The sequence below is a fragment of the Schistocerca serialis genome, chromosome 8 (assembly GCF_023864345.2).
Source record: "Schistocerca serialis cubense isolate TAMUIC-IGC-003099 chromosome 8, iqSchSeri2.2, whole genome shotgun sequence".
Taxonomy (NCBI): domain Eukaryota; kingdom Metazoa; phylum Arthropoda; class Insecta; order Orthoptera; family Acrididae; genus Schistocerca; species Schistocerca serialis.
Genome location: NC_064645.1, coordinates 505,455,303 through 505,477,414, shown reverse-complemented (window position 1 = coordinate 505,477,414; position 22,112 = coordinate 505,455,303). Strand labels below are relative to the sequence as shown.

General features: G+C 39.3%; 1 protein-coding gene across 1 annotated transcript in view; it reads right to left on the bottom strand.

Annotated features, from left to right (window-relative positions):
• Positions 1-21,576, bottom strand: part of LOC126416322 (tRNA (cytosine(34)-C(5))-methyltransferase) — a 79,158-nt gene extending 57,582 nt beyond the window's left edge. The window contains exons 1-8 of the mRNA XM_050083986.1: positions 21,408-21,576; positions 21,233-21,313; positions 8,346-8,581; positions 3,700-3,877; positions 3,538-3,619; positions 2,543-2,683; positions 2,320-2,449; positions 2,056-2,186 (exon numbers count right to left, since the gene is read on the bottom strand). Of these exons, the coding sequence (XP_049939943.1) occupies positions 2,056-2,186; positions 2,320-2,449; positions 2,543-2,683; positions 3,538-3,619; positions 3,700-3,877; positions 8,346-8,581; positions 21,233-21,313; positions 21,408-21,473 (1,045 nt within the window). The 5' untranslated portion in view covers positions 21,474-21,576. The remainder of the gene's footprint in view (positions 1-2,055; positions 2,187-2,319; positions 2,450-2,542; positions 2,684-3,537; positions 3,620-3,699; positions 3,878-8,345; positions 8,582-21,232; positions 21,314-21,407) is intronic.
• Between the last annotated feature and the right edge of the window lie 536 nt (positions 21,577-22,112).

Here is a 22,112-nt window from a genome sequence, read left to right as displayed (position 1 = left end):
CTTCTATTGTTTTATATATTGTCTGAGGTCTGGCAACCTGGGAAGCCAAGTATGACGAAAGTGGCGGCTGAGCACACGATCATCACCAAACGATGCGCGCAAGAGATCTTTCACGCATCTAGCAATATGGTGTGGAGCACCATCCTGCATAAACATCGTACATTCCAACAGGTGTTTATCAGCCAGGCTGGGGATGATGCTATTCTGTAACATATCAGCGTACCTCTCACCCGTCACGGTAGCAATTACAAAACCAGATTCACGCATTTCCTCAAAGAAAAAAGGCCCGATACCGGTAGATGTGGTAAATCCAGCCCATACCATGACTTTCTCGTCGTGCAATGGAGTTTCCATGACAGTTCTAGAATTTTCGGTAGCCCAAATTCTGCAGTTGTGGGCATTGACAGACCCTCGGAGCGTGAAATGAGCTTCGCCGATCGACAACACGTTACTCAACCGATCGTCATCTTCCGCCATGTTTTGAAACGCCCTCACCGCAAATACTCCGCTTCACTAAATCGCCAGGTAACAGTTCATGATACTGATGGATTTTGTATGGATAGCACTGGAGGGTATGCCTCAGTGCCAACCAAACAGTAGTGTATGGCATGCTGGTGCAACGTGCGACTGCACGAGTGCTGACTTCCCCATGCATAGACGAACCTGCTACAGTCTCCATTTCTTCCTGAAATGTCTCAGCAGCATTACACCTTGTGCTCGGTCGGCCACTAAGGGGTCTATAGTCTAAACAACCCAGGGCTTCGAACTTCGAAATCATTCTCGCCACAGCTGCACTGTCAACGGACCTTTACCCGTTCGAATCCCCTTCTTCTGGCGATAGGATCATAACACTGAACTAGCACATTCCCCATTTTGATAATACAGCTTTACTAAAAGCGCCTTTTCAGGTAACGTCAACATGCTGCGACTGCTGACACATCTGATTCTCTCTCTCATTACAGCTCCTTTTATACACAATTGTCATGAGCAGTCACTGACGTTTTGCTGTCTAGCGCCATCTGTCGGACATTTTGTGAACTTTGTTTTATTTTTTTGGTTCTAATAAAACCCCATGACATTCCAAGCATGTGTGTCAATTTTTACCTCTCTATCTACATCATTCCGTGATTTATTACGTTTTCAAATTTATACTGACTTTTTGGTCACCTGGTACTTGTGATAGTATCTATTCTACACATCCTAACAGACGCAGTAATTAATCTTTTCCCTGATGTTAAAGAAAAGAAGACCAACGTACACCCAATGAGTCATGAGGGAAGGTACATGCATTGAGGGGTGATATTTCTTGGTGATTCTGAACAAAATACTTACTTACGGATATTTGCCCTATTCCGGATAGTTACCAAGATAGAACACATTTAATGTCAATTTTGTACAATTTCCTGTATAACTCGAAAGCCGTGACCTCTAGCTAAAATGTGTTGCTCCACAAAACTGAACTACATTAAATTTCCTACAAAGAAGTCCCATTCATTTTTTATTTATTTATTTTTTTCCCCCCTCTAGGACTAATAGTTTGAACGAAGAGAATGAGAGAACATTGAAAATCATGCACGACATGCAGGCACTGCAGCTTGGATAATTTTTGTAGGCTTGTTTGAGGTAGTTTCCCCAACTTGATAGACCAGGTATGTCGCATATCAAGTTGTTCACCTTTAATTAATCTACACTACTGTGGTATACTGTAAACAATGGCAATGTACTGAATAATGCAGAAAATAAGCAACAATGTATATTAAGAATTCTGAAACCATTCAGAATAGGGCATGAGTCTGTATGAAATTTTTCTTCAGAATCACCAATATTCTCACCCCCCCCCCCCCCCCAAAAAAAAAAGCATTCACTTTTCCTCATGACTTACCCGGTATAAAAATATGCTGAGCTATGTTTGTTACATGCTACTGAGTAAAAATGAAAAAGAGCAGGTAAAATCCAGAACCACATAAAAACACATGAAACTTCAACTAACATGAAAAATTTACAAACAGTGTTGAACGTAATTTATGGGTATAGTAAACAGTGTTAGACCCTCACCATCAGTCTCAGAAAGCAGCCTGTGAAGTACAGCTTCATTTTCCAGTGGGTTGAGAGAACACGTGGAATAAACTATGCGACCTCCTACTGCCAACATTTCCACACCACGTCGCAGAATTCTGAACTGAATGCTGCCAAAAATAATGCAGGTAGCTATGTTATTCATACAGTCAGTTACTAAATTAATTTATAATTTCATAATGAAAGTGAAACTACACACCTATCCCACCTATCCAGAATAAAGTATATTGAGCTTATAATTACCCATGCAGATTGTTCCCATTAGCTGCATTCCACTTAACCCATATGTCAGGATTCTTCCTCATAGTGCCATCTCCAGAACATGGAACATCACACAGTATCCTGTCATATTTCAAAATCCCTTTGCTTCCGTCTGGGGTTTGCACATACAACAAAAGAAAGGACATGAGCAACATAATATGCACAATGTGTACTAAAAACAGCCCAGTGGTTTCCAGACACTTACCCTTCTGTGTGATTGTAAGGTTTGGCATTACTACTGAATCATGGTTTGTTACAATTATGCATGGTGAGTTCAATCGCTTTGCTTGGTGGACTAGCATATAGCAACGGTTATTATCAACATCATTGGCAATCACAAATCCATCTGTAAGAATGCCATACTGTAAAAAGATAATTTAAGAGATTCCAGTGGAATAAGGATAAAATGTATAATGGGATGGTGAATCATTATTCACAACATTTTGCACGAACATACCTAAATATCTATTAAAATTAATTTTGTCTAAAGAGCTTTCACAAGTATTAACAGGAGTTGTTCTTAAATCTTTACTATTCACGTTTCAAAATAATTAACATACCAAAAGAGAAACCCCTAGAAATGCAATTCAACAGCAAGTAACATCATTAAAGCCCAATCATTTCTAATAACTATCATAATCATTTACTGTAATTTTTGTTTGGCATATTACACGAGTTATAGGAAACATGAAAAAAATACAAAAATTTTGGATGCAGCTTGCTATAGCAACACAGGAAACAAAAGCAACATACATCTTACCAGACAACTTGAGCAAAGCATAGTGCATATACTTACAGCATTTTAACATCAATTACCACTGCATGTGCTGATGGTACAGAAAGTTGCATTCAGATGTGTAGTTTATTACTCCCACAACAAGCATTATCACCACATAATTGACACCCAAAATTATTTGGGCTGTCATGTAAAAAGCCCAAACAAGATAGTATTGTTTTAGGTACCAGTACACAGGAAGGGTGAAATATAAGAGAAGAAAAATTAAGGGAAAACGGACAACAAACATTTCACAAATTTAAATAATACAATACTTACAACATTTATGTGATTTTATACAAAGTAAGGTTTATTCTTTATTCCAAAGATGATAGGAGTTTTTGGAAAAATAATTTAAACATTGTAAGCATACAAGACAACTGGAACTTGTCTTCAAAGCGATAAAGTGATTACAAAAACCTCACCTGGCAGGTCTGAACTGTCTGAATGTAACAGCTCAATTAATTGTGCTGTTTTTGATCCTGGTGCAGCACACATATCAAGAATCTAAGGACAAACAGAACATGTCAAAATTTTTCAGCATGGCTGCCAGTCACAACACAGGAACAACAGAAGACTGCCCTCACCTTGTGGTGCGACTGAACATCCAGTAACAAGGGAGGGATCATACTGACAACTTCTTGTCGGCTAATGTTTCCACATTCTGTCTCTGCAATTAGGAAATTGTGTAAACGAAAATATATTTCAGATCGTCTTATATCCTTGCGAGTTAACTGCAGTTGCCATGCAAGGCCATCGGGGTACCTGGATAACACACAGTATTCAGTAAAGATGGGGAACAATATACAAAAATGTACTGTGTGTTTCGGAATTACAACACGATTTAAAAACTTTGAAACTTACATGACCAGATAAAGAAATCACCATCAATCAATGTACTATGAGAAAAAAAGGAGAATTGTTGCAAAAATCATGAGAATGGCCATAAAAGATGCTCAAAAGAGCATATCAAGAGCAAAAAAACTGCAATACAATCATTTGTGATGCACATGAAACAAACCCACTCAATTTGTTTTCACTTATAATCATCAAAAATGGCAGCATTACATTTAAATAAAAATTACAATAATAGAAAGTTGAACTTAAATTTGATCAGTCATCTAATCCAATATTATAACATGTAAAATAAAGAAAAGGCAACCGCTTGGCTATAGCTGATGGACGCATGGAGCACAGAAACAGACAACAGAAAACAGCATTCACACTAGCTTTTGAGCACTAGCTCTTTTTCCAGCAATAATACACACATTCACACATACAACCCCACATCATCCCAAACACACACTCCCCAAATGCCACAGAAGTGTACATTTGGGTGTAAGTAGGGTTATGTGTGTGAATGTTTGTACTATTGTTAAGAAAACAACTAGAGCTCGAAAGCTAGGGTGAATGCTGTTTTCCATTGAGTGTTTCTGTGCTCCACACATTGATTTACTACAGCTGAGCGGTTGCCTTTCCCTTTTTTATGTATTGGTCCATCCAGGACTTTCCATTACCAATAACATAACATATATTAACAGTATGCTTTGTTTGATACAAATACAACTAGAAAAGTCTGAGAAAAACATCTGGAATCAGTGGATGATGGGTGATGCATGAGGACAGATGACACAAAATAAAACCACTCACAACAACAACACAGGAACATTTTCCAATAATGTACAGCACGAGTGAAACTAAGAGTGTAAAACCAAAACTAGTGTTGTAAGGTACTAAAGCTAGCACAGAGTAGTTGAAAACATGTTCCAATAATTTTGTTTGATTAAAAATGCTAAAGGTAAACACCATTTAACAATATAAGACATGAGAGCACCCACCAACAACTGCAACTGCAGCGACAACTATAGAGGGACCCATACAAAAATGATATATGACAGATGTAAATCTGAAACTTCCAGAATTCAAAGAATAATTTCTTTGGAAATAGGAAAAAAAGTAAATATGATACAAGAAAATATTTACAGGTAAATAAGAAAAGGGAAACTCTTGCTGAACTCTGTCTTGTGAGACAGAATAGCTGTGGATGAGGTGATGGAAGTAACAATGTTCTTCAACAGCTGAGATTCAAGTTTCATAGTAGTACAGTATATATGCAATCAACTGGTATCAAAGAGTCAAAGGCCAGATGTAAAAATCTATATGAATAAAAATTAAATGCTGTTCGCATCAACCGTGAACAGCTGGACCGATTTGGCTTTTTTATGTTCGTAACAATACAAATAAAGAAAAATTGCAAAAAGTTGCCCGGAAAAATAGACAATTTGGGAAAACCTGAAAGTGCTTTCTTCTACTGAATGGTGTATATGAATAAATCTTTTTTGTAAAGGTTTTTTTAAATTACCGCTACCAGTCACAAACTTTGTCAACTATTGTATTACTTATTTATTTAGCGACATGTTTCGAGGGTTAAATCTCATCTTAAAACTAAATGGCATTACAAAAACAACTTTACTATAAAGTCATACCCATATTACATAGTCTTTTCGTAAATTCTGTGGTCATCTTCGTCCTTCTGGCGTGGCGGTCTCATTGTGATGTGTTGCGGTGTATCCATTTCTGTGGCTCTCTTAGTCACTATTCACCAATTATCACTAATATAGCAGTAACTTGGAAACAGGATCACAAACAGTTCTGTAGTGCAGTAGACAGGATGGCCATCTTGTGGCTGCACATAAAGCATTATTCAACATCGTGGCGTTGCTGTCAGAGTTTCTCCGAGCCATAATCCGCAGGTAGCAGTCATCCACTGCAGTAGCAGCCCTTGGGTGGCCTGAGCGAAGCATGTCATGGACAGTTCCTGTCTCTGTATCTGCTCCATGTCTGAACAATACCACTTTGGTTCACTCCGAGATGCCTGGACACGTTCCTTGATGAGAGCCCTTCCTGGCACTAAGTAACAATGAAAACGCCATTGAACGGTGGTATTGACCGGCTAGGCATAGTGGAACTACAGACAACACAAGCCGTGTACCTCCTTCCTGGTGGAATGACTGGAACTGATTGGCTGTCGGACCCCCTCCATCTGATAGGCACTGCTCATGCATCATTGTTTACATCTCTGAGTGGGTTTAGTGACATCTCTAAACAGTCAAAGTGTCTGTGATACAATGTCCGCAGTCAACGTCTATCTTCAGAAGTTCTGGGGACGGGGGATGCGAAACTTTTTTTGATCTATAGATTTTATAATATATTAATAAAAAATTACCAATCTTTAGGCGCAAACTGCTTTTGGGGCAGCGAACATCAGGGAAGCTTCTTAGTTGTATGAAGTATTTGTATAACCATCTCTATCACATGTTGTCTTCTGGCCTTTGACCTCCTTTGAGTTCTCATGTCACATTCCTGTTATTGTACAGTTCATGTCCACTAGCAATGGCTGTCAAGTTTTTCTCCCCATACAGGAGTTTTTCCCCCACAGAGAAAAATGGGCTGGCATGAGTGTTTCCAGTTCTTCATACATCAGGAGTTCTGATGGGTTGGTCGCACAAATTCTTAGCAACTTTACTGGGAAGGCAGTTTCCTAATAGTTTCTTGATGGACTGAGGAGCATGTAGGACCCAGAACTAACTCTTCTAACAGTTCAGAAAGAACAATACTAACACCAAAATGATGTACACACATATGTACACACTGTGTTAGTAGATGACCAAACTGAACTCATCAGTCTGAATGGATGTCGACGTGCCTTGGAAGGGCCTTGGGCAAACTACAGGCATCCACTTACGCAAATCAGTCTATTATCCAGAAATGTGAAATAGCAGGATGAAAGAAAACAGCAGCTCATCAATCCCACAGATAATAACTGAGAATTTGCCATTGAGATGACAGGTGATGATCACTATTGGAGAATCATGAAACACTCCACTCCAAAACACCTTTGTGAATCACTGGTGCCGATTTCTCAGTGCATTAGGTTGGATACTGAGAGGAAATGATCTGCAATTTCTGTGAAAACACCAATGGTAAATTACATTCAGCAGGATGACAATCCCCCTTCTATGGATGACACTTTCAAAACCAATCAAAGAACTGTCGTCCAGAGTGTCATTTTTACAAACAATTGCCAACACACAGAAAAACAATTTAAGTCACTACAGGAACAGTTGTCAAAATATGAAGATTTCAGGAAAATCTACTATGTGCAAGAACTACTACAAACACAGAGGCCTCCTTCCACTAGACTTCTGTGATTGTACTGGTAACTGCTTTCTTTACAGATGAATGTACGAAGAGAATCATTCTGTGGAGTCAAGAGAGATTCATTTGTGAAGGAACAGAGGGAGATTAGTCAGGACTTATACGCAGACAAGGGGGGGGGGGGGGGGGGGGGGGGGGGGGAGAACCTCAAATTTTTCCCAAATTTCCCAGTTAAAAATACACTATTCCCCAGCTGAAAATACACCTTTTCCTTGTTGAAAGTACTTTTTTCCATGTTCAGTGACAATGTACTTTCCCTCGGAGCTGTAAAACTTAGCAATCCCTTGAATGGTAAAGGTTTTATACGCAGACAGTGAACTTCCCTGCCCTTTAGGGGAAAAAAATATGTTTGGAAAGATCTTTGATGCACAGCAATGTGTACACTCTACATTTTCGTATTACAAAAGTATGAATATGAATTCCATCAAATGCAGCTTGTTAGTTTCTGAAGCACTGAAATCGAGACTGTGCTGCACAATGTGTTTTATTGTCAGCCAATCATAGCACATGTCACACAGTCTCGCCAGCTAGTGACAACAGATATTCACAGCATAGGCCACAGAATGTAGTCAGACAATAGCAACATCACTGTTAAGTAGTTTGAAACACACAAATAGGAAAAGCTAATGGTTGAAATTGATATACATACAGTATAGCTACAAGAAAACCTACGCTTTTATACACAATATTGGTCTTTTTAAGCATGTGTTACCCTTTAAGATGTATCAAACACAAATGTGCCAGTAAAGTCTTAAATAATTACATAAATAGCTGCTCTTCTGGACTGAAAATTTTTCTAAATGGCTGGTCCTCAAAGTGTTAAGTTTTGAATGAGACTCAAACTCTCTGTGATATAAGAGTTTCATTGGACATTCTAACATGTTACATAATTCATCTTGTGTAAAAGAAAGTAACAGTTAGTTAACTTACACTTTTTTACGCGAGTATACTTCCCTACTTCAAATTCCGTCACTTAGAAAATTAATCAGTAGTGAAAAGTGGAAGCAAAGCTTACCATGGTAGACATATTGGTTTTATCCTCTGCTCAACATTTTCTGCATCCTGCTTCTCTTCGGAATCACCTTCAAGCTTTCCAGGATTCAGGAAGTTGTTAAAGAAATTACTTTGAACAAATCTTAGTAGAGCTCTGGCTTCCACTTTTGAGCCAGTAATTCGAAAAGCAGTTGGCAGATTTTGTTTTATTGTAGCCATAAAAGCATCCCATTCTTCCTCTGGGCAGATTTTTTGCATCTGTAATAAATTTTATTTTGAAAGAATTAAATGTGACTAAATTATTCAGTAACCTTGTAGAATATATTCCAGTAAAGAAAAGGCAGACAATTAGCTTCTTTTTACTCAAAAAGAGGAAAATATAGACAGCTGTTCAGTGTAAAAAAAAAAAAAAATGAATTCCCATGGCTGGGGCTCAATAAGGCTGACCCTACTTCCTATGTTTGCCAACCTCTTCTTGCTATTCATAAAAACAGTTTGATGTAAGAGAAAAGTCCTTTCTGGCAGCACTGTAATATAAAATATTCTCAGACTTCTTTCCACGTCATTTCAGGATAAAACCTGAAGTCTTCAAGAATTACCTCCATCGTCTTCTTCTGAAGCAGCTGACTGTCACATTTGCTGCAGGACTGTGGCATCTCTCACAAGACAATGCCAATGACATAAGACTTACCACCAGTCTCATTTTATCCTCAGCCAAGCCACTCAAATCTAATCAATTATTCAAAATGACAGTCACAATCACAATATTTATTTTGTCGCCAACCGGTTTCAACCCGCGATGGGGGTCATCTTCAGGGCAATTTACACCATTTGGGCGCTCCCTGGAATCGTCATCCTGCCTGTGCACGGTTGGTAACTACTCCAGCGAGCGACCAAATGGTGTAAATTGCCCTGAAGATGACCCCATCGCGGGTTGAAACCGGTTGGTGACAAAATAAATATTGTGATTGTGACTGTCATTTTGAATAATTGATTATAAGTAAACCAATCACTGTTATCTCCACGCAACTATGTTGTCTAAAAATTTACCCAAATCTAACATCAGCAGAGCAGAGAGAGGGGGGGCTCCATGTGGTGTGGAGAGATGAAGATCTTGTGGTACTTCAGGCTGACAAGGGAAATGACACAGTTGTTCTTAATATCACTGAATATTACAGCAAAGCTGCACTGTTGCCTGATGATGACACAGACAAATGCCTAACATGGGTCCCCCAACACTGTCATACAACAAGAAAGCTGTAGAGCTTCTGAAGAATTCTGGTCTACCAGAAGTTTTCATCAAAAATCTTAGCGCACGGGCTCCTAGACGTCCCAGGCTGCACAGATTATCTAAAGCCCACAAGGACGGTATTCCACTGAGGCCAAATGTGAGTGCTATTGGTTCTCCGACCTACACGCTGGCCAAATATTTAACTAAGGCTATTTCAATAGCCAACAGCTGCAAACAACAGATCCGAACACTCAGTTGTTTGTTAAGAACACTAAACAGATTAGAGTTGTCCCAAATAATATTTCAGTCAGGTTGGATGTGGTCTCACTATTTACAAAAGTTCCTGTGGAGGACACACTGAAACTGCTGGCTGAGCATTGACAACCACATCTTCCTTATATATGGCAGTAGATTTTATGAAATGATGGATGAAAGGCTGTGTGTTCTCTGTTGTTTCTAGCAATGGCAAACTTTTTTGAGGATCATTCATTAAATTTGGCTCCCTTTCATCCATCTTATTTTAATCACTATACGTTGATAACACAGTTATGGTCTGGTCACATGGTGTAGTAGCTCTTGAGCATTTCCTTGAACACATGAAACAAGTCGCCGGCGGGGGCAAGAAGTCGCCGGCGGGGGCAAGAAGTCGCCGGCGGGGGCAAGAAGTCGCCGGCGGGGGCAAGAAGTCGCCGGCGGGGGCAAGAAGTCGCCGGCGGGGGCAAGAAGTCGCCGGCGGGGGCAAGAAGTCGCCGGCGGGGGCAAGAAGTCGCCGGCGGGGGCAAGAAGTCGCCGGCGGGGGCAAGAAGTCGCCGGCGGGGGCAAGAAGTCGCCGGCGGGGGCAAGAAGTCGCCGGCGGGGGCAAGAAGTCGCCGGCGGGGGCAAGAAGTCGCCGGCGGGGGCAAGTTCCCAATGCAAGGAAGAGGCAGACATATTTGTCACAATGTTTACGCTATGACAGGAGTGGTGGTAGCACCAGTGCAGATGCTGACACCATCTGCAACTGCACTCCATAATTACTGACCAATCAGAAGCCATCCATGGACTAATATCACCACAGCAACAGTTTTGACAGTTGTTCCTGTCAAAGACAATGGAGATAATCGTCGAAAGCTTGAGGTTTTACCCTGGACTGACTCGGCAAAAAATCCAATAATGCTTTATACAAAATAGTTTGACATTAAACATTAAGTGACCGATGACCTCAGGAGTTTGGTCCCATAAGACCTTACCACAAATTTCCATTAAAAATAACAGAGAATACTGCAGTTTCATTATTTGTAACTAATACAAGCAAATTACAAGTAGATAGCAAATATAATCAGCATAAAGTTCATAGTTCAACAAATCAAAGTAGGTAATAAATGTAAGCATGGTTTGTCTGTGAATGCCCCTATAACTGCGCAATCCACATCCACAGCACATCATGGATGTTATACGGTATGGTAGCCCTCTGTCCTCCATCAATGAAGGTTTTGATTTGAAACTGTAGGGGCTGGGTTCTACGATATGGATGTCAAAAGAGGGCAACACACACAGGTGCATTTTTTATAGCAACATAGAAAAGATAATTTTTTTGCTATCCTATTATAATTGTGATCAACTGAGTACATTTATTTTCTGATAATTTCATTTTTCTGATTTTGGAGCAAAAATAGGACACTACATATATCACCACGGCACCTCTGTGAGGTATCGAAACTATGGAGATAAATGGATTTCCCACTTCGCTTTTGGGGGTTGTTATTTGTTGCCATTACACACATAAAAAATAATGAACAGTGTTTCCTGTTTTTATTTTATGTCTGCTTTTACTTTATTTAAACAATATTTGTTAACGATACTAAAATTTACTTACCACAATGTGGAAACAATCCTTGAAACTCTATCAAACAATAAAGATATGAGATAATACAGGTCACAATAATGTATACTGCAGAAGTGAAGCAACGTGTCCCAACAACAGTAGTGATCCCACGGTAATAGAACTGATTGCAGCAACAGTTTTCATAAACCTGGTGCAGTGTACTACCGTACTACAACAAGATGTCAGGCATAGACAGAGGTGGTAAGACGTATTCCCAAAAGCTTTGGGATACCCCTAAGTTGGTGGTAAGTATGCTTCCCACAGACCACAAAAGACCAGATTAATTTTGTGGTAAGAATACTTCCCAATCTCAAGCGGGAAGGCATGCTGGTCCCCGGCACAAATCCGCCCAGCGGATTAGTGTCAAGGTCCAGTGTGCCGGCCAGCCTGTGGATGGTTTGTAAGGAGGTTTTCCATCTGCCACAGCAAATGTCGGCGATAGCTGCGCAAACACTGTCTCCACATACGCGTACATCACAATTACTCTACCAGGCAAACATTCATGGTTACACTTGTCTGGTATGAGACGTTCCCAAGGGGAGGGGGACCACTGGGGGCCGAACCACACAATTACCCTGGGTTCAGTGTGGAGTGGCGACGGGGTGGGTTGACTGCTGTGGCCTGTTGTGGGATTGTGAACCACTGAGGGCTATGGCAGGACAAAGCGTCTCCATCGTTTCTAGGTCCCCGGTTCAATACACCATATATACTTCCCTAGCCCCTTCCAGAAACTACTTTGGTGGTAACCATACTTCCCAACAACCATTACAACACTGTTGTTTGGTAGGATATATACTTCCCACAGTCCTGAAGGCTATATTTCACAACAAACAGAAATTACAGCTGGTGCAGCGGGCTGCCACTAGATGCCAGGAGCATACAGAAGGGGTAACACATATACCCTCAAACACTGTGAAGAAATATATTTAGTGGGAAGTATTTCCCCATGGCCCATGAAAGGGTTAAGGGAAGTCAGTGAAGCAGCCGGGGATCAAGTCTATAACTGCCCAAGAATTGCCAGAATGTACCATCTAGAATGTTTTAAAACATTCGAGACCCCCCCCCCCCCATCTCTCTCTCTCTCTCTCTCTCTCTCTCTCTCTCTCTCTGTGTGTGTGTGTGTGTGTGTGTGTGTGTGTGTGTGTGTGTGTGTGTCATAATGTTTGTGGGAAAAGTTCAAGATACCTCTAAAACCACCCACTGCCAATCACTCAATCACTTGCTTTTGTGCCTACACTCTTAGATCCCCTGTTGTGCACTATAGCGATTGCAGTGGTAGCTGTTGTGGTTGTGAGAAAAATGAGATCACTTTAGCACTGTGCTGATCACTAAGATGTTTGCCATCTCTTTTTTATCAATGTATATTTCCAGGGAAAAAAATGTGAGATCTATATATAATGTTCTTGAGCTTTTAAGACTTTTCTTGAATATTAACAAATTTTTTGATTGTTCTAACATTTTCTCAAATGTTCTAGGTTATCCTGGAGTTTAACACTCAGGAATGTTTTGAAACATTCTCTGTGTTCTACAGATAAATGACTAAGTGAGTGATAGGGTATTTTGTTTCAGATTGAGGTATTATTGAATACTTACATGGATTTAAGAGTAATTAGGAGTAATTTTGAGTATTCAAGAGTATTTTTGAGTGTGAAAGACTAATATTTTTTAGCATCTTTGAATGTCATTTTATGATGTTCTCGAATGTTCTCTAAGGATTGAAATGTTCTGAGAAAACAAATGTAAGTAAAGATCAAGTAAAGCTGGTCTTTTCCACCTGGTGGTAAATAAAACAAAACACTGCATGAGTAATTTATAAAAATGAATTCCATTATGTTACTGGCGACATTTCATGCCCCTTTTACAAGCAACTTTTAGTAATGCTGAATGTGCTTGTCTTTGGGTTGGATACACATCTAATACTATCCTGAAAGTTAAATATTTCTATGATTAATTCAGCCACATCAACTACAAATTTTTGGCAGGATCAAAGTAGTTTGTCACAGTGTGTTGCAGCAAACTGTCACTGTGTTCAAAGCATAATTTTGCAATTGCTACCACTCTTTCGAATGATTGTTTGTATTTGAAAATCAGTTCAGGATCAAGCAAGCCAATAATTGCCTCTTGCTGACAAGTTATCAGAACCAATGGAAGGCTGCATCTCAAAGGCAGCAAGTTGACCAGCAGCAAAAGTATTATGAAACTCATCCCGTATTATTGAGAACCATGTTCATGAATGTGGTCTCTATCAAAACAAGTCTATGATGGAGGGACTTCAGGGGTTGCAGTACACCAAATACAGCCATTTTCCAGTCACTAAAAAGGCACAATTTATTGCCAATTTCATTTAAATCTGAAGGGAGCATGGAAAACAAAACAATATATACATAAGCCAAAACACTCAATTCTCAATTTGTTAAGTAGTTGAGAGGAGGATATGAGTGAGTGCATGGGTGGAGAGGAGGGAGTGGGAGAATAAGCAAGCTCCACAGTGTGGGCATGAGATCCTCTCCCTCCACCACTTCTCTCATGTCCTGGTGGCACAGGCAATTGTTTCTTTTATATGGCTGACTGTTCACCCACACAGAGAAAAACTGGTGGAAAACAATATCACTACAATGCTACATCCAGCATGCTTTTCATGCTATGCTGACATCATAGTGACTGCTGATGATTCATGAGATGACTACCTGCTTTGTCAGTTCCTTGACGACATCCATCCATCTCCTACACTTGCACTTAGGACACTTACTTGAACATCACATTGCATTGCAGTGCATTGAATTACATCACATCGTAATCACCACATTATGACAGTCCACGTATGGCCTTCACATCAGTAGCCTCCAGCCAAATTCAAGATCACAAAGTGAGAGTTACTTTTCACTTTGGCACAAGGATGGATGAATCGATAGATGGATTTAAAATTGTTGGGTGCTAAACAGCATGGTCATCAGCACCATTTCACAAGATTGTTGTACTGCTGAATGAATAGTTATTATTGTTAAAACGAAAGGCAAAGGCCAACATACAACCACAGAAATCAAACCTTTCACATTTCATCTCCAGTAGTTCTATTCATATCACTGCCACACGTTGAAAGAATTAATGAGATGGCAGAAGACAGTAAGATGGATGGCTGATTGCGGAACAAATAGGATAAGGCAGCAACTCAAAAACACATTAAAACCTTCACCCAATTAAGTTGTGTAGAAGTCCTGACACCACATAAATATCAACAATTTTCTTGCTATTGTTTTAACATGGCATAAAATTGAGATAAGTCCCAACCTGGACAAAAGGCTTCTCTCCTATTAGCATACTAAAAACAGGTCATTAAAACATGGTGTACCGTGAGTGTAACCCCAGAAACAGTGCATTCTGATGGGTCTTCATGCTGCAGAGGATAAGCATGCATTACTGGGCAGTGTCAGATACAAAGGCAAGTAAAGACCACTTCATCCTTTCGGGGAGTTCAAAAGGAAGTGTTCCACAAGCGAATAGTCGGTCTGACCGACCGCAGCTTGCTGTTGTCCACTTCCAGCCAATGCCTTTACCACTGGCATGCTGCTTTTGCTGCACTGTCTGCTTTCTTATTCCCCTCGATTCACACATGTCCAGGGATCCAACAGAAGGCCACCCCATTCTTCTGACTGTGCAGGTGGTGTATAGTGTCCTCGCCCATCTGAACTATCTTACCTACTAGGAACATTTGCTGAATAGCCTGCAGAACACTAAGAGAGGCTGTGCAGACAAGAAACTTCTCTACCCCAAAAATTCTCATGTGCTCTAGTGCCTTCTTGATCACACAGAGCTCTGCATATCCTACTAATTTACTACTAAAGCACACTAGTCTTAGTCTGGATAAGGGCCTTAGTTTTACAAGGGCAAGACAATGACAAAACATTTCAAAAACTTCAAAAACAGTGAATGACTTGTCAGAACTATGTCTGCTTACGATAATTTTCCCTGTAAAATTATGAGTCCCACTGATGTAGTAGCAGAAGTATATGAAGGTGCTCCCCTTACACACAAATTACTGTGCAGAGAGCAGCAGTTCAAGCCAAAAAAACATGTGTGTTTCAGCTCCTATAAACGTAGTGGAACTCATTCGCCATACACACAATGGGTGAGGTACATCAGCACATATAAGGGGGGTGGGGGGGGGGGGGGGGGGGTGGGGAATTTAAAGCATAGTTCTGGAACAACTAAAGCAATTTCAACCAAAATTGGTAAATATACAAGCTGCATTTTCAGGAAAAAAATAATATTAGAGTAAGACACCCCTTAGACAAAGAGGGTTGGGGTGTGACCCCGAAGGGAGTGACATGTAAATGTAATTGAAAACAATTAACACCAATGCTGCTATATTGCAGTCTCTAGACAGTGAGATCGCCAAACTGAGAAAGTGAACCCATAGCCATCTCCTCCTATAGAAGTAGTTCAGCATTATTACTGTGACACCATGTTATCTTAGTGTAATGAAGGTGTTCTGGCTTTAGTGAACATAATGATTATCAACAAAAGTCTAAAAGACATTATTGGGTACATCCTTACTGGCATACTGGTATAATCATACATGGTGCTTTTACGGTGTTTAAAAGATTGATTAATATTCTGCTTCCCTTTTATTTTTTCCAAAACACACTATCAATTGAATAATACTGTGGCCGACATGTCAGTGGCAATATGGAAACATACAGCGTGAATATTTATCAACACCAATTAAAGAAATCTGGAAGAAAATTCCTGGCTGTGACTGGGAAATATGGAATATACCCAACTGTAACAGTAGTTGGCATGGAAATTCCATCAAAGTTAAAGCTCCTGTTACATCTGGATCAACACTAATTAATTACAAAGGTTTTTCTTCTACAGCCTTGTTAGTCTTTTCAGATGCAGCTGCATTATTTTTTTCATATGACATTGAATAATATAACTGCCACAATGATGGCAAGTATTAAATGAAAGTTACTTTGGTAAAGCATGATTTGGGGGAGGGGGAGGGCGTAAGCTCCTTCTTCAGGCACCCCAAAAATACTGCAAATTTCCTTATTATTCTACTTACAAGGGACATAATGAGATCATATCCTCAGATACAAACAACTAATGAATGGCAAATATTTAATTAAAGATTACTGAAGGAAAAAGATCTGTAAAATGACATTTAGGCCTATAAGTGCTGGAGTTTCATGTGTTGGATATTTCAATAAATTGCAACATGACTCAAATAAATGTGAAAGTTGAAGAGCTTTGTATGTTACATAAACTTTATACGGATTCATGACAGTGTAAGGCATAATGAAATCACCATACTGAGCACTCACATCAAGACTGAGGACACCAACAGATTCCTTCAAGAATTGCTATGGAGTTAAGAAATTGGCTCTGTAGTTTCTTTCTAGCCCAAGAGATGCCACTGCCTTGGCAATACAAAGTTTATTTGAATATCAATGAAATTAATAAGTATTTGAAGATAAAAATATAATATGGATGGATAAAACATCTACTCTCTAGGCGGCAGCAGGTGAAAACACACGTAAAAGATAAGAAAGAGCACAAGCTTTCAGAACTCGTGGCTCCTCCTCCTGGCAGAAGGGTTGAAGGGAAAGGAAAAGGGATGAAGGAAAAGGATTGGCGAGGTTTAGGAAATGGGGAGAATTATGGAAAAGTCACATCACCCAGAATCCTGGATCAGGGAGACTTATTGGACACAGTGAGAAAGAAAGACTGACTGCTGGGGAAATCTCCCCCTCCCCCCCCCCCCCAAAGTTGGCACCAAAAATCAGTCTTTCCTTCTCATCCTGCCCCATAAGATGCCCCTCACGAGGGGTCCAAGGCAACTTTTCCATAACTCCTAAACCGCGCTAGTCATTTCCGTTCCTCCCTCATCCTTTCCTTTCAACCCTTCTGCCACATAATCTATCAGTACTATATCAAAGTTTGTATGTAGCTAAATATTAAAAGGATCTGATATTGCATTACACCCAGCAAATCAGTAAAGATTTGCAGGTTTTCATATTTAGCATAATTTCACATATTTTTGTTTAGTTTTATATCTATAAAATTAAATTAATTTCAATCAATGTACTTTTCTCTGATGACCTGACAAGAGGAAATGTCTCCTGTGAAGATTCATCTAATTTTGCCTGTTATCCGAAGTCAACACCGAGTGACGAGATTCTCATATAATTAAACCTGCTACTTGAAACAAAACATAGACTTACAACTTGGGGATGAGACTGCTCAAATTTTCTAAAACCAACTATAGAAAATTGGAGATGATGGAATCACAAATGAGCCTTTTGGAAAGAAAAAACTGTCATCCAATTTTTGTAATTGGCGATGTTCTTTGTGAAGATAACAGAAGCAGCCTATTCTCCTGTTTTGCAAAAGCATAATTTGAACTGGTTGCAAGAGAGTGGTATCCTTGCATCTAAAAATGAAAACATCACAAAATACTTTGCAATGACAAAAGGTTACGTAAAGAAACTGCAGGGCAACTTACTGAAATAACACGAAATGGAGAGATCGTAACAGTCTCTTTCCTACAAAGACTGCACGTTTTGATGGATCCCCCTTATAACTCTCAGAGGTTGCAATTTTCAGTGAAGCACTTCCTCAATAATAGTTGATAAATCACATGGACAGTCTATTAAATGCTGTGGAGTGGATTTGAAATCATCACATTCTTTTTCACGAAACTTTTACTTTTCCTTTTTCAAATGTAGTTTGATCCCAGAAGTTATACATACTTGTACTGGAGGGAAACTACAAAAAGCAACACATATCATAAATTTTTGTGTTAAATTAGTACTACAATGGAAATGGTAGAGATTTTACTTTAGTCTGTAAACTGTACTTCTGTTTGCAGAAACATGTAAAGAAACTAAGCTTGTTTTTATAATACGAAGAGGATTCATTCATTTGCATACCTCACATAAAACTGGAACAAATAAGTAACCAGAAATGCCAAGGAATCAAGTAGTTTAAAACCAGAGAAAATACACACTGCACTACACAGCAACTGCCATCAGAGTAAATACAGCATTCACCTCAGGTTACTATAAAGCAACCATGAACACCATTGCTTACTAAGGTCAACTGTAGTTTGCTGTACCACTATCTGCTTTGGCCTGTGGCATAACTGTGTTTTGCGACAACGGTGCTGCAGCATATTAGAAATGGATCATTTTGCAGAGTGCATGTCACAGTAGGCAGTGGATTGTTTATGTTTCTAAATTGTTCGTGAGTGTTCTATGGGATTCATTGCGTTACTTTAGTGCTGTTCGTAAGGTTCATATTTCATTTTTTTGTAGTGGTTTGTCAGTAAGTTAGTAAGATGTTGGTAGTTATGGACAACAGATTCATTTTCAGGTTTGGAATTATTAGTACGACTTGCTGTTCATGACTGAAGATTTAATTTTATGTTTATCTTTCGTTAGTTATGGATATGACAAGGTTCACGTGTTAGTCGCTGCATTCCACAATGGGGGTTGACTTGTTAGCCGCAAATTATTACAGCTGTTCGGTCTAATTGTTGAGTATGTAAAGTGTCACACTTGTAAGGAAGGCATGACACTGACCAAAGTAGCTGCATCTGGGACCAGGGTATAGTATATTTAGGTATATGAGCAAGTTTGGTGATGTGGTACCATGGACATTCTGTTAGCTATATAGATCAAGCTAAGGGTTCAAAACCACACTTACTGAACTGTGTGTGGTTCTCTGATACAGCTGACCTTGTTTGAGTTCAAGTGAAATTTCCTAAACTGGTGTTTGAAGCCTTGTGGGGGTTTGTGGTGTCATGGACTTCATTTCAGCTCTACAGGTCAACTGAAATTTTCAGACATTTTTTCTTTTTTTTGTGTGGTATCATGGACTTACTTTCAGCATATCAACACTTGTGAAATTTCTGATGTCAACTTCTTTCTAGATTTTTTTTATTGAGGTTTCATTGAGTGATGAAGTTTTCATTTGTTTCATTTTTACACAAAATTTCTTTCGGAAAGTCTTTATTATTATAACTGCCATACATTTACTTTCTCTCCACCCTAAACCCCCTAAATTCCCACTGGTTTCATGTAATTTCTACAAATACATATTTTGTAATTATTCATGTCTGTTCTCTGGTGCAAAGTGACATCACTGTCACCATATTGTATAAGCTTGAAATGGGAGTGTCTCCCATCTTCATGACATCACGGGTCAAAATCTACATGTGGTACCAGAATCTTCAGTAATCCAGTTTACCAGCTATGGTTGTGATTACCAGTGTTAAAGTGAGACACCTCAAAATTTCAACTGTGGTGAACAGACTGACTTGTAGCACAGCCCAATGTCCCAATTTAAAAGGGATGACTTGGTTAGTATTTGACACAACCAATGAATCTGAATATGAAATTAAGGATGTGATAACTGACTAATCTTAAGCCTATCCTGATGTCTTATGTTTGCTTCATTATTGACTGTGTATTACTGCTAATAACTAAACCTGCAATCAAAGTTTTGAAACAAGTGTTCTGGAGCATGTGTTTGTGGCTATGTGGTTAAATAAAAGGTTAGGAATCAAAAAGTCTGAAGGTTTAATCCCTGTTCAACCTTGTGATTATCTGCCCCTTATTACTTTTTCCAACTGTGGCAATATTTGTCAACATGGAAAATGCTGAATTGCACTGTAGTTAGGAGCCCACTTAAAACTATAGACCCCCCCCCAAAACTGATGGGACTAATCAGTTCAAAGTTCGGACAAAATCAAGGGCATATCACCCAAACAGGACCATATATGCTTAAGCCCTGTACAGTTCAAACCAACCTTCATGTCAACTGCAGACTTACCTTGTATGCACTTAGCACATAAAATATGAAGAATGAAGGGCAGGGTCACGACATAGCACTTAATGCCCACAAACATGTTAATAACCCCCCCCCCCCCCCAACATGCCATTTATCACACTATGACTCATTGCGTTCCTTTCACTTGTTCCCCACACAATACTGAATTCCTAATAATATAACTGATGGTTTCTTTCATGTGCCATTATAAGTAAAATTACATATTGAACCCCCTTTCATTCTTTAATATGGCACAGATGTGAACATTAGGCAGTGCTACTAGTTAATTTGCTAGCACAATTTTCACTTGGCTCCACCTTCGTCAGCTTCACCAACTCACAACCATCAGCTTTCAACCTAACATACACCTCATGCAGCACTACAGATTAGTCTGTCACCACAACCAAATTTTCAGGAGGAGGTATCCAATATCAATTAAGGTACTGGATAATTCGCTCAGTTAATGGAAAATGAAAGTGGTAGTGTCCAAAATTGACATGCATTTTAACTAAATCTGCAATATGTTTCCACACCAAAATCTTTCTCCAGCAGGATGTTACAATAAAAAAGAATTAGGCTGGAGCATGTACTGATATAGATGAGCCTTTAGGAACCATCTTTACAAGAGATACCTTTAAAATGAATTGAGTGTTTCTAAACCAGCATTTGTAAGGGAAACCGACACAGAATGTACGTTGTAAACGAATTCTCAAATGCTACGCCACAATACTTTCCACACAAAATGCTGTTACACAATTACGTTCAAATGCTATAAAACAATTATTATGGCTGCAGTTGTCACCATTTTTAAATCCCAATCTTCAATAATAAAGAAAAAAAAAGACTTATGCTCTCAAGAACTACCGTGAGTGTGGGAGGGCTATACGGGAGGGACCGAGTTACAGGAAATGACTTTGATCTACGGGCAACCAGGCAATACCGGTGCACACAAAAACTACTACTACAATAAAAGAAGTAGTACCTTATAATATTTCTCAAAATCTGCATTTTCACGAACAATATCCTGGTACTCCCTTCGTGGTGCATTTGCATCCCATTTATTCTGCAACATAAACAAAAACAAAACAAACAATTAAGCGTACATTACAGATACAGTTAAGCGCAACTACAAGTAAGAATACTTAGTCATCGACTACCTCACGCGCTCTTCGTTTTTCTGCAAAATTTAAGTCTCTTCTCCTCATTTTTCTGGCCTTCCCCATTGCAACTAACCACTTTTTTTGGTAAAGAGTGTTACCACATCAACAAAACATACACAAGTCAAAGACACATTGACATATTCAAACACGTGCACTGTTCGACCAATTTCACTGCCTGCTTCGCTATCGTTCCTAGGTTCATCGCAACCCCAATACATCGACGGTAGGTATCCGACTGCTACCAATTTCCAACAATACAATTATTTTTATCATTGGCTGGTCCACACGCAACAATGCATAGATACCTGATTAGAAACATGTGTATTCAATAAATCGCTGCGGAACTTCTGTTTCAATCCACTGAATGTCCGCCAAGTGTCGGCCTAGGAAAGGCATTTCAGTGACAACTGCCAAGCTCTCGCAAGGGATGTTTCAGTTCAACAAACTAACTCGTAATTATTCTGCGGTCTGTGCTTGCACAATGTCTTGCAAAAATGCAAATAAGATGTCTAAGACGGAAAGGACGATAGAAATTACATTACTATTTGTTCCTTAGATCATGAATAAGACATTTTGTAATGACGTAGAACATGTCAGTTTAAGATACTGTTTCTCTACACGATGTAATCACTTTTTTCACAATTACTACTTATATCTAAAAACTCCTCTATCGAATGGAAGAAGCTGCCATAAATAAATTCT